Below are 14,919 nucleotides of genomic sequence, written 5' to 3' on the forward strand. Positions count from 1 at the left end.
CACACATGCAAACCCTGTTTTGGGTTTGTCTCGACTAGATCTAAAAGAAGGATTTTTTTTTTTTAAGAACACGTTAGCTAGCATACTCAAAATCTAGTGCAGACAAGGCAAGCTGCACTTTAGCAGGAGCTAAATGGATAAGTAGAAGCCTAAGCTTGCCTCTTAGCTAGCAGGTGTGGAAGTACAATTATCCTTGTCTATCCTAGAGTTTTAGAAAGTGTGCACTAGAACGTGCTAGCTAGCGTACTCTGATACACCTTTTACCTTAGTCTACATAAACCCTTATGGGTCAAGGGTGATCAGAGCTTGGCTAGTGACTGGTGAGTCAAGCTGACCAGTGAAGTTATAAACAGTTCTCTGTTACCCAGAGTCAGATTTGAGTATTCAGGTATGTAAGCTTATCACATCTCTAATAATCTGTACACAATGATACACACCAAGATTTTACTGCCGCCATGCACTAAGGATTTATTGCTTGCAGGCATCATGGAAATTCAATTATTATAAAACAATTTCATAACTGGGACACAAGAGTCGATTAAGGACATTTCCATGAGCTCCGAGATCAAAGCCAGTGTCCTTTCAGACTCACAATGCTGATCTCTATTCCGATAGTCTTCCACTCCTATCTGCAAGGAACTCATAGCAAGAACAGACCATACGAATAGAGATCTGCCAGACAGAGCTCTGAAAATACTTCTAACCTTAGACTTTCACTCAGATGACTGGCAGACAGACTGAGATATCTAGTCAACAATATTCTGACTTCTAATACGCTACAGTTCTTGCGGGTAGTGCCACATTCCCAGCGACTCCTGCAAAGTGAAAACATTTTTTTTTTAAATCTTTACCTTGGCTTCTGCAATCTGTCCTTACTGAACAGCGCAGAAACAAAATGAGAGAAGATGGTGCCACAAAGTGCATTTATATTTGCTGTCAGTCTTTCATCCAAGTGACTCATTCTTCCTTCTGGAGTAAAGAACACTTTTTTGTTCATCTCTCTGCTTCTTTGTATGCCTTAATGTGGGCATCAAATAACATGTATGCTCAGGCTGGCTCAGATATCAATGTTGGTCCTGCTTACGCTGAACAAACTGCAGTTTCACTGCTCTATACACCTTTTCCATCTCTAGGGCTCATGGTTTGCATTTTGCAAACAATATTTGTATATTGCTTTGAGCTCTTGGGAAAAAAAAAAAGGCAGAGCTTTGGGAGAAATAGTGCCCATTGTTTGGCATAGCAAGCTGCAAGTGCTCATGGTAAGAAGCAATTCTCAACATATCTGAAGTGTGAAATAAATCGGAAAATATGTCACTAGTTACAACAGAAATTTCTGAGCTTGAAGCAGGTGGCTACCATTTTGTTGGGAAGTGACATTTCTGACACTAAATAATAACCATAATTAATAATAAGCAACTGATAATACTTCGCACTTGTACAGAACCTTTCATCCAAGGCTCTCCGTACACTTTGCACACCTTAATTAGTCACCACAACAGACTTGCGAGCCAAAGTATTATTACGTCTAGAGGGTTAAACTGAAGAGCAGAGATATTCAATGGACTTGCCCAAGGCCAAGGGAATCTCTACCAAAGTGAAAAGTTGAACCCAGGAGTTTTAACTTCCAGTCATCTGCTCTATCCTCTAGGAAACACTAACTCCAGCAGTCTAAGAGCCCTGCCTAAGAATTACACCTCTACCCTGATATAACGCGGCCCAATATAACATGAATTCGGATATTACGTGGTAAAGCAGTGCTCCGGGGGGGTGGGCGGTGCTGTGCACTCCAGCGGATCAAAAAGCAAGTTTGATACAATGTGGTTTCACCTATAACGCAGTATGATTTTTTGGCTCCCGAGGACAGCATTATATCGGGGTAGAGGTGTACACGTTTCCATGCTGCCTTGTTCATCACACTTGATAAATTTCAGTAACACGAGTATCTGGGGACTTATTTGCAATACTAGCTTCTCTTTTTTAGTGAGAGCAAATAATCAAACCCACAGATAATTCATCTCCATTTCTGCACAATTAAATGTGAGCACAAATCCTATTATTTAAATGCCTAAGACACCGAATTTTCCTCCCTGTGCTGTTCTTAAATATCTGAACAGTAGGACTTATGCCAGCAGTTAATTGTGGACACAAGTTTGATGGCACAATTAATTATAAGCACAAACATTTTCCTGCAAAACGGAAGACCAAATCAGAGCCCCTTAAAAAAAAATCAGACCCATAATATTTTAAACAAAACAAATGATGCTTAACATGGCTATGTGCTCATTTACAAAGATCAGCCGGGCTCCACAATCGTGGTGTCACAACAAAGTGTCACTTTTTAATCAGCAGCTTTCTATAAGATGTATTTCACTCAGATTCATCATGAGTGACCTCTAATAATGGTTTGTCATTCGTTCCCATTTTAAACTTTGAGTAACAGAATTCACAAAAGTGAACCTGATGACATCAGATAGAGCATCGCATAAGATTCCTTACACACCTCCGCAAGGAGCATCAGTCTTAGCCTGCAGGGGCTCAGCTACTGCACCCTTGAGATTTAATCTGACTGATATGCACCACATTGTCAATGATGGGATGTGGACAAACATGCACTCTATCAACAAGAATAAGCCTTCCAAACTTATTTCCTTTTAAACCTTTTTGGTAAGATGTCTAGTTCTGTAGTTGGCACACAGAATCTAACCAATGAGAATCTGTAGGGCTGCATTTACAGTAATAATGTATATTCTTATTGCTATTGCAAAGAACAGGCTGCATGTAGCAAGCGCCTCAGAGATCCCAATGAGTTGCGGGAGTAGCATACTTACTTAGTGCTAGGTCTTTAAATTCTGGAAGACTGGCAGAGGCACACAGCTGATAGAAGATATGATAGTTTCGTTCATCATCTGCCTACAAAACAAAAACATGGAGTTACTTTAGAGCCAATGACATAAGGACAATCAACAGTCTTCATTTTTCTGCCACTCACAGCAGGGTCTTCCATACCCCAAGGTTCATCCCAACCATCGCAACTTCACATTACCATGTGGTCAGCGTGGCTTCCTAAAGGCAACTCAAGGGTCAGTTTTAAGTAATACAAGCTTCTTTCCTTTCAAGGGCATGTTGCTTTCATGGCATTCTTAGGGACAGATTTACCAAAGCATTTAGGTGCCAAAGATGCAGGTAGGTGCCTAAATCAGGTTCTTTTGTAACTCCTTCTAAGAACCTCTCTCCATCTTTGGGCACCTAAATAACCTTGTAAATGTGGCCCTTGGTCCCTACTAGCCCAACCTATGGAGCAAGCAATCAGGAACCATTACTCTTTCATGTAAAACAACAAACATACTACCTGTATGAATGTAAAGCAGCTACACTGATTGTGGCAGTATATATAATTAACAGTTGAAAAACATGAACACTTTTACTTTCACCTTACTATTAAACCAACACTTTCAGATTTAGAGAGAAAGTGTTTGACAAGATTTAGCCAGCTCTCCTTAACGCACTGGGCAGCCCTCTTTACTTCGGTTCACACCCACAGTACAAGAGCACTGCTACCCTGCTTATGATTATGCCTCTTTACCACAGCCATGTCACAGGACCTGCCAATTACTGGAATTTCTAGGTTAAAACATATTGCTATTGGGGGGCGGGGAGGAGAATGCTGTAAGGATATTGACTAATCTGCAGTTCATGAAGTCAAGTGTCAAAGCCTCTCAGAAGAGCTGCATGTCCAGGTGAGTGACAGCCTACATCAAAAGCCTTGAAACTTTAAGGCTCAGCCAAGACTCCCCTCTATAGCAGAAACCTTGATGTTTAAGAATGAAGAGTGCCTGAACCAAGTGAAGATTTCATTAACTACAGGTAAAAATATTGAAGCTTGGGGATGCTTCAAGATCAAAGCTGATATTTAAATACAAAATCTTATTATTATTTGTGAATCATGCTTTGAGCAAATGATAGAAGACAGCAAATTCCCTGCCCTGGGCTCCATTTCAACATAGCAGAGAAGCACATACTTAAGTGCTTTGCTGAACCAGATCCAGTCAACTAGCTAAAATACAGAAAGCACAGACTGAACCTAATGATGCACATACTTATGCATAAAACAAATGTGTACCTCATATGATCCTGACTATCCTCACCACAGACACCCACCCACTCACACACACAGAGAGACTATGGCCTGATTTGGAAAAATACTTACGCATACGCCCAAATTTAAGCTGATGAGTAGTTCCATTAAAAAGACTGCTCACACGTAGGAAGTTAGGGATATGTGTGTGTGTGTGTCTCTCTCTCTCTCTCTCTCACACACACACACACACACACACACACACACACACACACACACACACACACACTCTTACTTAAATAGTGAGATTTGAATTTGAAAAGTGAGGTTGCAGATAAGGAAAGAAGAGTTACAAAAATACTATGGAGTGAATTGTTTGAAGAAAATTGCTTCCCAAACAAACTATTAAAAAAAAACCCCACCACAAATGAACAAAGTCTTACCAATATGCAACTTCTACTTCAGTACCCACCTTTCATTAAATCTCTGCTGAGAAATGGGGGCCATGACTGCTCTTCTTGGTGTGTTAATCATAACATCTGCAGATTAGCAAGGTTCTACTATACACTCAACCCAAGTGTTACGACTTTCCGAGGGGCCTTTTTTTATTTTATTTTTTTTATTTTAACCTTAACTTAGAGTTCTATGGCTTTTACTTTTTAAAATAACTACAAAATTCTAATACATTTATTTCCTAGATTAATATATTTACAGCCATAATTCTACTTTACCTTTTTTTAGCAACATGTAACAAGAGTCCTAATGCACTGTATTTCTCCGGTGATCTCTTTTTCTGCATTCCAATTCAGTTCATTTATTTTATTTAAAAAAATAATACAAAGAATGATAAATGAGCTCTAGCTACCCTAACAGCTATTACATTTACAATCAAAAGTACAAAACAATCATGGTATGTTTCACAAGCATATCTACAATGCCGTTGGGCAACGAGTAAGGCAAGAATGCAACCCCGTGCTCTGGGTTCCCCTAAACTTCTGACTGTCAGAATCTAGAACTGGATGACAGAGGATGGATCACTCGCTAATTGCCTTGTTCCGTTCATTCCCTCTGAAGCATCTGACACCAGCCACTGCTAGAAGACAGGATACTGGGCTAGATGGACCAGCGATCTGCGCCAGTATGGCCATCCTTACGTTTTTAACGTTCCAAAAAGCTTTTTAAAAACTGAGCATTGATACAAAGCCAGTTCTGACAAATCAAAACCACCTTCGTATGTTCTCAGCATCTAACCCTGAAGAACTGTTCAAATTTGTTAGACTAGTCTCCAAAGCCAGGGTCTGCGAAAAGTCTGACTTATAAAAGGGAAGTTTTTAATGTATCTATATCCATCTTTAAGAAAAAAAAATGCAAGTTCACTAAAAAAATAAAAATAAAATTAAGGCGTCCAAAGGAAAATGTTGCATAACTCACCTGGAACACAACTCTTGATTTTTCCAACAGATACGTCCTCATGCTGGCACCAATGATATGGTATCTTTTATCAAAGCCAATCTGAATGTATTTCCCAAAGCGACTGCTATTGTCATTCCTGGTTGTTTTAGCATTTCCAATTGCCTGTATGAAACAGAACACAACATAAAGAACAAGGATCCCCTTTGTAAGTTTGCATATTATCTCAGGAAGACAGTTCTTTACTCTCCAGAGCCTAGAAATAAATAAACCGAGCACACAGATAGTCAGGTGAGGATTGGAGAGAGAGAATTCCCAAATGGAGGTAGTCAGAGAATTCAAAGTGCAGTGAATTGATGAAGGCAGAAGACCTAGATGATCTTTGGTATGGCCCAGTTCACTGTATCAACATTAGCTGATTTAGTTTCAAGGATTTTTATTGTGGAAGACTACTGGAACCTTAATGGAAATGTTATAACATTCTCAATAATTAGAGAGAGTTTGTCACTGACATTCCATGGCCATAACAGTCCTCTGACTTGCCTTTTAAACCCCCTTAGCCTTCATGAACCTATATCTAAGGATATGTCTATACTGGAGCTGTTTGTGTAACTTCCAGCATGGGTAGACATCCATCACTAGGTCTAACTGAGCTAGTGCGCCAAAAATAGACCTGCAGCTGCTGTGGTGTGAGTGGCAGGAGATGCTAGCCGGCCCAAATATAGTCCCATCTGAGACCCTAGGTACATATTTGGGTGGCTAGCCCCTCACACTGCTGAACTTTGTGCTGGTGATAGCTGCCAGACTGACATTCCTGGTATTTCATTCTCTCTTTTTAACCATGGGACAGGTACAGCATGGGAGGGCAGCAGTGCCTCAACCCTTATGCCTTCAGGGGTTAGAAGACCGTTTTAGTCACCATGCCCATAGGTGCTGACTCTGTGGGTTCTCCGGGGCTGGAGCACTCATAGAAAAAAAAAAAACAGTGGGTCCTCAGCACCCATCAGCCACAGCTATTTGGCGAGGCCCCACCCAAACAGGTGATCCATGGGCACTGCTGAGCAGCTGTTTGGCAGCTGGGGGAGAGGCTTGGGGAAGGGTGGAGAGTAGCGGGGGGGGGGTGTTGGGGATGGGGCGGAGTAAGGGTGAGACCTCAGAGGAAGAGATGCCATGGGATCGGGGCTTCAGGGCAGAGCGGGGGTGGAGCATCCCCAAGGAAAAATAAAAGTCAGTGCCTATGACCCATGCCCACTCAATCATTCAATTTCATTTAGTACTTATATAGCACCCATAGTGTGTTGGAACTTTACAGACATGTAGAAGGACACGGTCCCTAACACAAGGAGCATATGATCAAGGTCAACAATTTACCAGTGCAATGAAGTACCTCTCAGGTGAGACTGCCAAACAAGAATGCTGATTACTAACAGTTTGTGATGATGGTTTTCTGAGGTGGACTTGCCTATACTTAGTCCACTAGAAATTGGACACATCACCACATCACTTAATATACTGTAGGGCTGTGGCTCCTCATGTGACATCCACTTTGCACAAAACGCTTAGAAAGGTAATAACCTTGTTGATAGTCTGAGCAAAGAGGCTGACTGAACGAGCTGAAGACTGAACGCCCTTCTCATCTCTAATAATGGTCTCTTCTCACCCATGCTGAAGCACGTTGTCGGGGCACTGTGAGGGAAGTGTGCTCTTTTGACACGGATATCCCTAGAAAGCGAAGTCCTCCATCACATAACGGGGGCAATCTGGCACTTTGTAAAATTCACAACAATGAAAATACATCTATTTTATTGTTACAGATGTACAGGTGTGTCCATTGGGGCATCACAGAGGTGTCTGCCACCCAAAATGGGAAAGGCCTGTCATCGCAGCTAAGTTATTGTACAACAGCGGCAGCTCTCCAGACCCAGCATAGGCACTAAGTGCTGTGCCTACAATATCTGCAATAAATGCAGTCATTATTATACATTTCTTCAGTCACTTTGGAAAGGATAAAAATAGAGCTGCAGTCTAGATGCATCCAACAATTGTATGTAAGAATCCCTCCAGCCAGTATGGCAATGATAAGGACAGGATCCAGCTCAATATTCCCACAAGTAAATCATCTGCCTCTTCAAAACCTAAATCCACTGCCAATGTCTCAGTGTGCCAGGGTAAGAGTTCAGCCTTGATTTCAGGTTATCATCAACGAAGTCCCGAATACGCCAGTCTCAAGTTATGTAAGTGTATGTCTACACAGCAAAAAAAAGACCCGCGGCAGTTGGTATGTCTACACAGCAATTTAAGCCCAGGCTCAAGCCAAACTCCCCTAACATCCGCACTTCAAATGTGCTAACCTAGGGCTCAGACCCAGGAGCCCAGGACCCTGCAGGGCCAGAGAGTCTGAGCTCTGTTGGTTCCCTGTATGCCCATGGTCCCAGCAGCCCTCTGGATGTATCCTAGAGTTCCTGGTGGCAGAGGAGCAGCACTGAAGGCAGCCAGCATAGCAGCCAGAAGCGCCATTACTGTCTGGCCAAATGCAATCCCCCTTCCCGCTCCTCTCACACCGGTAGCTCTGGCTCCAGCTCCTCCTCATTGTTGTGCAGACCGTGTCCACAGCAGGGAGCAAAGCTGACAGGCAGGAGGTGGCTCCCAGACATCAGGATGTTGGGATCATCCCTCCCCTGGCCATTCTAAACTGAGAGCCCTATCGCTCCCTCACCCTGCAGGGCAGCCACTTGGTCCTGCTCCGCAATCTGGCCCTTGCTCCCAAGCCCCAGAGCCCTCCCTGAGACTGTGTGTGCAGGGGCGACTGGGCTGCATGCACTTTCAGGGCAGCAAATAGGAACCAGCCTCCAAACTTCCCCACAGCCTCCCGGGCAGCCCTTATCCCTGCTTCCTGTGGTGCAGGAGAACACTGCGCACAAGCCCTGGGGAAGCACTTCACCATTCTGCAGCCGGCAGCAGCCAGGCTGGGGCATGTGCGCGCTTTGCCTCTGAAACCTATATTTTATGCCAAACTTCAAGATAGACAAAAATAAATAAAACAACAAACAAACCATCTTCATGGAACTTCTCATTTTAAAAATTAAGGATTGCAAAGTTTCATTTTAATCGTTTGACAGCCCTGGAGACTGACGTCCTAATTACCTTCAGGACTGGTGCACATGCGCATTTCCTGCCAACGTGACTCAGCCTGGAGCTGAAGAGCTCAATTCTCAAACTAGAGCCTTCCCACCCTGCACTTATTCTACTGACATCCACCAAAAGAGTTTGTTATGCAGTTTACGCCCTCAGGTGCTTCTTACTGGTCAGAAAATTCTTAACCTAGGGTTAAAATGCAATGTAGATGCTCAAGCCCAGAGGCCCCCGACATAGGACAGCTGACTCGAGTCCCATTACCTGTAGGCTTACATTGCTGTGTAGACATAGCCAGTGAGTCTCAAAGGCTCAGGCTGCAGGGCTAAAAATAGCACTGGAGACATGCAGGCTCTGGCTGGAGCTTGGGTGCTAAACCCAGTGACGGGGGTGGTCTCAGAACCCAGGCTCCAGCCTGAGCCCGAACATCTATACTGATATTTTTAGCCCCAGAGCACAAACTCAAAGTTAGCTGATCCAGGCTCCAAGACTTGCTGCTGTGGGTTTTTTTTTTTCCCCCGACTGCATAGATGTACCCTAACACAGCAACTAGACACCTGTGGTTGGCCTGTGCTGGCCGACTTGGGCTCACAGGGCTTGGGCTGAGGGCTGTTTCATTGCTGTGTAGACTTCTGGGTTCAGGCTGGAGCCTGGGCTCTAGGACCCTGTGAAGTGGGTGTCTAGTTGCTGTGTAGACATACCCTAAGAGAGGTTTCTCCCTGTCTCTGTTCCACCACACCACCCGCATTTGTCAGAACTCTTAAATGATGTGCCTTCAGTATGAAGCTGGAAGGAAGGTAGACCTCAGGGTGTGCTATGGAACTGTTATCAGAAATACATTTAATGCTAAACCAGACCACTGATAGGGTTATTGTGAATTACCGATATTTCTTAAGCACCACCAACATCCTTCCCAGTTTATTGTTAGATGCACCTGTTTGTCCAGCATTTTCACTGAGTTTTAAACTCACGGGTTAGGCATCCCTCTCTCAAAATCAGTTAAAGTTATGCTGATGCTGGGAGTTGCAGAAAATTTACTTTTAACATCAATAAACAAGATTAAATTCTTTGGGACAGGGATTATATTTTTAACCCCGTCAATTCAAGTTGTGTAAATTCCACAGTGATGGATGCCCTATAAATGCCTTCATTAGAAAGGCGAGAAAAAATAAATAAATTAGTTCAGAGCAAAAGAGATCTCCATGTGCCTAGTCAGCAGATACGACTATCACCAATAAGTGCTAATAAGAGACTATGAAAAAAGTAGGTCTATGTTGATTCAATCTATAGATTCAACAGAAACCTCTCTCTATATGCAATTAATGAAAACATTAGGGATGCTACAAGATGAAAAGAGAGGATAAGGAAGGTGAAGATGATAGATTATTAATGACGTCGATAAGGCCACACAAACATCACGTCTGCAGCGTTATCTGAACTCTGCTACCTACAACCTTTTTTATAATCAGCTGTTATCAGCACAGTTCTAGCAACACTGAGATTGTTCGAACGGTCTCCATGGAGGGTTCAATCCTTGGCCTCACTCTTGAGAGCGGCAACAAGTGGGCCAGTTGTGGTGGGCTTCCCCCCACCCCCATCTCCATGATAAAGAACTAGACAGAGACCCAACAGCATATTTCACATACAGTGGGTCACCGAACAGACATTTTAACAGCTTATAGTCACGATCAGCCTGCGACAGATTTTAAACCGGTGACCTACACATAAAAAGTTGCCTGAACGAGTCAATCCCAATTATTTTTTTTTAAAAATGACTATATTTAATAATTATATAAAAATCTAGTTAAAATAGCTATATTTTCCTATTCTTGGATCTCACTTCTGAGACTGAGACAGATCCTGTACATTAACAGGATGACAGAAACCCCCATCTACAAGATAGAGGGAGGATCCCAACCATGAAGCAACTCCACCCTAAGTTGGTGCAATTTGTGAATGCTAGAAACAAATGCACACAGATTGCTCAAAGTAGAATAAAAATCTATGTTACTTCTTTTTGGCCAGCTTTACCTCCATGATTGGACTGGATGCAAGAACCTTCTCTTCAATGTTGGTCTCACTGGCAGAGCCACCAACGGATGCGAAGAAGCGCATGGCATATTTGGCAGAGACTGTCTTTCCAGCACCGGATTCTCCGCTTACGATAATGGACTGGTTCTTCTCATCCCTGTGTGTCAGAGGAGAAAGGCTTTTTATAAACTCATCTCCTTGTAAAGCTCTGGGTTGTCTCTTCAGAAAGATTCCTTCAGGCCCTCTGCTTGAAATGATCCTGCCACGCTTACTCCAATCTCAAAAATTAACACGATAATGGAATGAAGTGCTACTCCTAGGGTTGCCATGCATCTGTTTTTTTACTGTAATGCTGAGTCGAAAAGGGACCCTGGAGGCTCTGGTCAGCACCACTGACTAGGCCGTTAAAAGTCCGGTTGGCAGTGCAGTGGGGCTAAGGCAGGCTCCCTGCCTGCTCTGATTCTGCACAGCTCCCTGAAATGGCCAGCATCGCCCTGCAGCCCCCAGGCGCAGGGGCGATCAGGGAGGCTCCGCACGCTGCCCACGCCCACAGGCGCTAGCTCTGCAGCTCCCATTGGCCGGGAACCAGGGTCAATGGGAGCTATAATGGCAGCACCTATGAGTGCGGCAGTGCACACTATGCAGAGCCATCTGGCGGCCCCTGCACCTAGGAGCTGGACCTGCCAGCCACTTCTGGGAGCTGCGCGTAGTCAGGGCAGGCAGGGAGCCTGCCTTAGCCCCACTGTACTACCAACTGGGAGCCGACGGAGGTGGGAGCCGCCCTGCTGGAGCCCAAACCTCCACCTGCATCTTCCCCAGGTTGGAACCCCTTCTGGAGCATGCACCCTGTCCCTCCTCCCACACCCCCAGCCCCCTGACCCAGCCCTGAGCCCCCTCCCGCACCCAAACTCCTTCTCAGAGCCCGCATCCCACACAACCCCTCCTGCAACCCAAACCCCTGCCCCAATCCTGAGCCCCGTCCTGCACCCCAAACCTGTTATCGCTGGCCCCACCCCAGAGCCCGCACCCCCAGCTGGAGTCCGCACCCCCTCCTACACCCCACCACCTGCCCCAGCTTTAATCCCACTTCCGAACCCAAACTCCTTTCCAGACCCCACACCCCATGCAGCCCTTCCCGCAACCCAACCCTCAGCTCCAACCTGGAGTCCTCTCCTGCACCCCAAACCCCTCATCCCTGGCCCCACACCACAGCCTGCACCCCCAGTCAGCGCACTTGCACCCTTCTGCTCCCGTCCCCCAGCTCAGAGTCCCCTCCTGCACCCCAACCTTCTACCCCAGCCCAGTGAAAGTGAGCGAGCATGGGGGAATGCGAGTGACCAAGGGAGAGGGGATGGGGGCAGGGCCTCAGGGAAGGGCAGAGCCTCGGGGAAGAGATGGGGCAGGGAGGTTGTTTAGTTCTGTGCCATTAGAAAGTTGGCAACCCTAGCTACTCAGCTTGCATAAGAGTGATGGAATCAGGACCGTCATGTGAAATCTTGGCCCCACTGGGAGTTTTGCTATTGGATGTCACTCACAGGGCCAGGATTTCAGCATCACAAGCCCAGGAACATCCAAGCTATTTCGGGAAGCCACGGGCACATTACATGCCAAAGGTTTTGTAGAACATTAAATTTACTACATAGTCCACAGCAAATACCCTCACCTGACTTTCAGAATGAATTTCCATTCAATGTAAAATACAAAAACAAACCAAACAACTCACCCTACGTTAATGCAACATTCAGGTACCTCAGTCAAGTACTTAGCCATCAGGCAATGCCTAAGTAATATTTACATACATGGCTCTAACTTCATCTCCTTTGTGTGTATGCATTTCCCTTTGGGAGAAGATTCTTACTCCAAATTTACACCAGTGTAACTGGGATCAGAATCTGGGACACAATCTTTTCATCCTGATTACTTAAAATTACAGCAATCTTACAACACACTAGTAGTAGGTCTCACCACTTTCCTGGTAAAGTGCATATTCTTTACTTTTTCCGAACTCAGAGAAGCTGAGTGAAATTTGATTTAAAAACAAAAAACAAACAAAAAAAACTTTGAACAAAGATCAAGGATAGAAAATTTCAGCACAAAAAGCAACTTTTAGAAAGAGTGAGCCGCTGAAAACAGAGGGGCTGTAATGAAAACTATTTTGCAACTAACTCTAACAGCTACTACCAGACACCACTATACTTGAGAGAGAGGAATCCCAAGATACTCTTTATCCAGCTACCTGGGCAGCTTGATCAGATTGCTTAAAGAACATTAGCCAGTGTGGATTCCAGGTCACATCTACATGGTCTCTGTTTATGGGACAGTTAATTAAGTAGTCTTGAAATTGTGTGATCTCACCCAAGCAGCAAACAGTTCAGAGGGAATAAGTGTCCCAATGCGTTCCCACGGACGGAATAGGTCACATATCTAGATTATGAATTACTAGTGCATAGCTATCTGCTCTCCAGGCTTCTTGCTGAGTCAATACCAAGCCCTTCCTGTAAATATAAATGGCTCACAAGGACAGGGTGAGGTGCTTTAAACAACATATTGATCGCTCACTTCTGGACTCCCTAGTATGGTGCACTGTGACATGAGCTATAGGAAGCACTGACTTGAGAGGAGGCCACAAGGTAACAGCAGTACCACATTAAGCACCGAATAAAAGGAACTGGTAACTATTGCTAGCTCCAGGCACAGAGAAGAGGTACCCAATAAATATGACAAGCAGCACTGTTTAGTTGAAGGCCATAATAGTGGCATTCCCGGAGCAAAATGAGGAAGTGATTTAAAGCCGCTAAGGAGGGAAGTACAGCAGTTAAACTAGTGAAAAGATCCGTGAGGGCTGTTATGCTAATCTTGCTAAAGAACTATTTGCTGGGTTTCCTGTGGAGAGTAATTTGCCACATATAGCATGAAATCAACAGGATCAACACCTATATGTGGAAAGAAAAGTGTGTCCTCATGCAAAAGGGAAAGACAGAAAGCAAAAGGCTCTGGAATTTGCCCCAAAGTGCAGAAGAACAGGTTACCCCTTGCTGGGTGAGAAAGAAAGAGGTCACATAAATAATACATCAATCTCCATTGCTTCTCCTGGATTTTTCCCCTCCTAAAGGACAAGTGTCTCCTTCTGTCACTAAATTCACTAGTAAAGACAGACAAGAATGACTCAGACTAAGGCCAGAAAGGGACCATCATGATCTAGTCAGATCTCTGCACATTGCAGGCCACTGAACCTCATCCACCTACTCATGTAATAGACCCCTAACCTCTGGCTGAGTTACTGAAGTGCTCAAATCATGATTTAAAGACTTAAAGTTACAGAGAATCCAGCATTAACTCTAGTTTAAACCTGCAAGTGACCCGTGACCCCACGCTGTAGAGGAAGGCAAAAAAACCCCAGGGTCTCTGCCCCAGGAGAAAATTCCTTCCCAATCCCAAATATGGTGAGTACGTGAGCAAGACCCACCAGCCATCTGGGAAAGAATTCTCCGCAGTAATTCAGAGCCTTCCCCATCTAGTGTCCCATCCCCAACTGTTGGAGAGATTTACTACTGGCAGTCGCAGATCAGTCCTGATATTGCATCAGGAAAATAAAGTCACATCAGCTCAGTGGAGCATATATAGATGACGTGAAAATCATGTTCAAGCAGCCTGATCAAGGATAAACAATTTAACCTAAGAGGATGACTGCAGCTGACAAATCCCCACACCATTCTGAATATCTTGTTGCACCCATAAGGACTGTCACGTAAGATATGGCACACCTTTTCTTCCACTGTACTCATTTTGCAAACACACAAGTTTGCAAGGACAGGATAAAAGCAGCCTAGTATATTATTTCCGATGGCAAAGCCTACTACTACATCTCATCTTGCAGTCTTAATGCACTGAAATGAAACATAAGATAGTCATTAAACAAGTCACAAATCACTACTGTTCTTCAAAGAAGCAATGTTACTGGCTGAAAGTGTGCTTTTATTGTGTAGTGTGCAGTCAGTTAGTGCAGTCTACGCTTTTCTGTTTTAAAACTAGTCCTATCCAGAGGCATTTACAACAATGGAGTGAAATACTGGCCCCATCAATTTCCACGGGACCAAGATGTCACCCATTCTTTCTAATTGGTTCAACAAAAGAGATTGTAGCAGAGACCCCGTGAAAGAAAACCACGGAGGTCTCTGCAGTGTTGAATCATTTCCGTGTTACCTTAGATGCCCCAAAAATGTGTTTATGGGTTGATTCTAGTTGACAAATTAACTGTATGTTTATCCTTT

The 14,919-nt window shown here is 44.3% G+C and overlaps 1 protein-coding gene across 4 annotated transcripts in view; it reads right to left on the reverse strand.

The window, feature by feature from the left end:
* Positions 1-14,919, reverse strand: part of MYO5B (myosin VB) — a 356,389-nt gene that overhangs the window by 175,177 nt on the left and 166,293 nt on the right. For all 4 annotated transcript variants that reach the window (XM_050944628.1, XM_050944626.1, XM_050944629.1 and 1 more), the window contains 3 exons: positions 10,649-10,805; positions 5,507-5,650; positions 2,829-2,910 (listed from right to left, as the gene is read on the reverse strand). In XM_050944628.1, coding sequence (XP_050800585.1) covers positions 2,829-2,910; positions 5,507-5,650; positions 10,649-10,805 — 383 coding nt within the window. The remainder of the gene's footprint in view (positions 1-2,828; positions 2,911-5,506; positions 5,651-10,648; positions 10,806-14,919) is intronic.

This window comes from Gopherus flavomarginatus, chromosome 3 (assembly GCF_025201925.1).
Source record: "Gopherus flavomarginatus isolate rGopFla2 chromosome 3, rGopFla2.mat.asm, whole genome shotgun sequence".
NCBI classification, from domain to species: domain Eukaryota; kingdom Metazoa; phylum Chordata; order Testudines; family Testudinidae; genus Gopherus; species Gopherus flavomarginatus.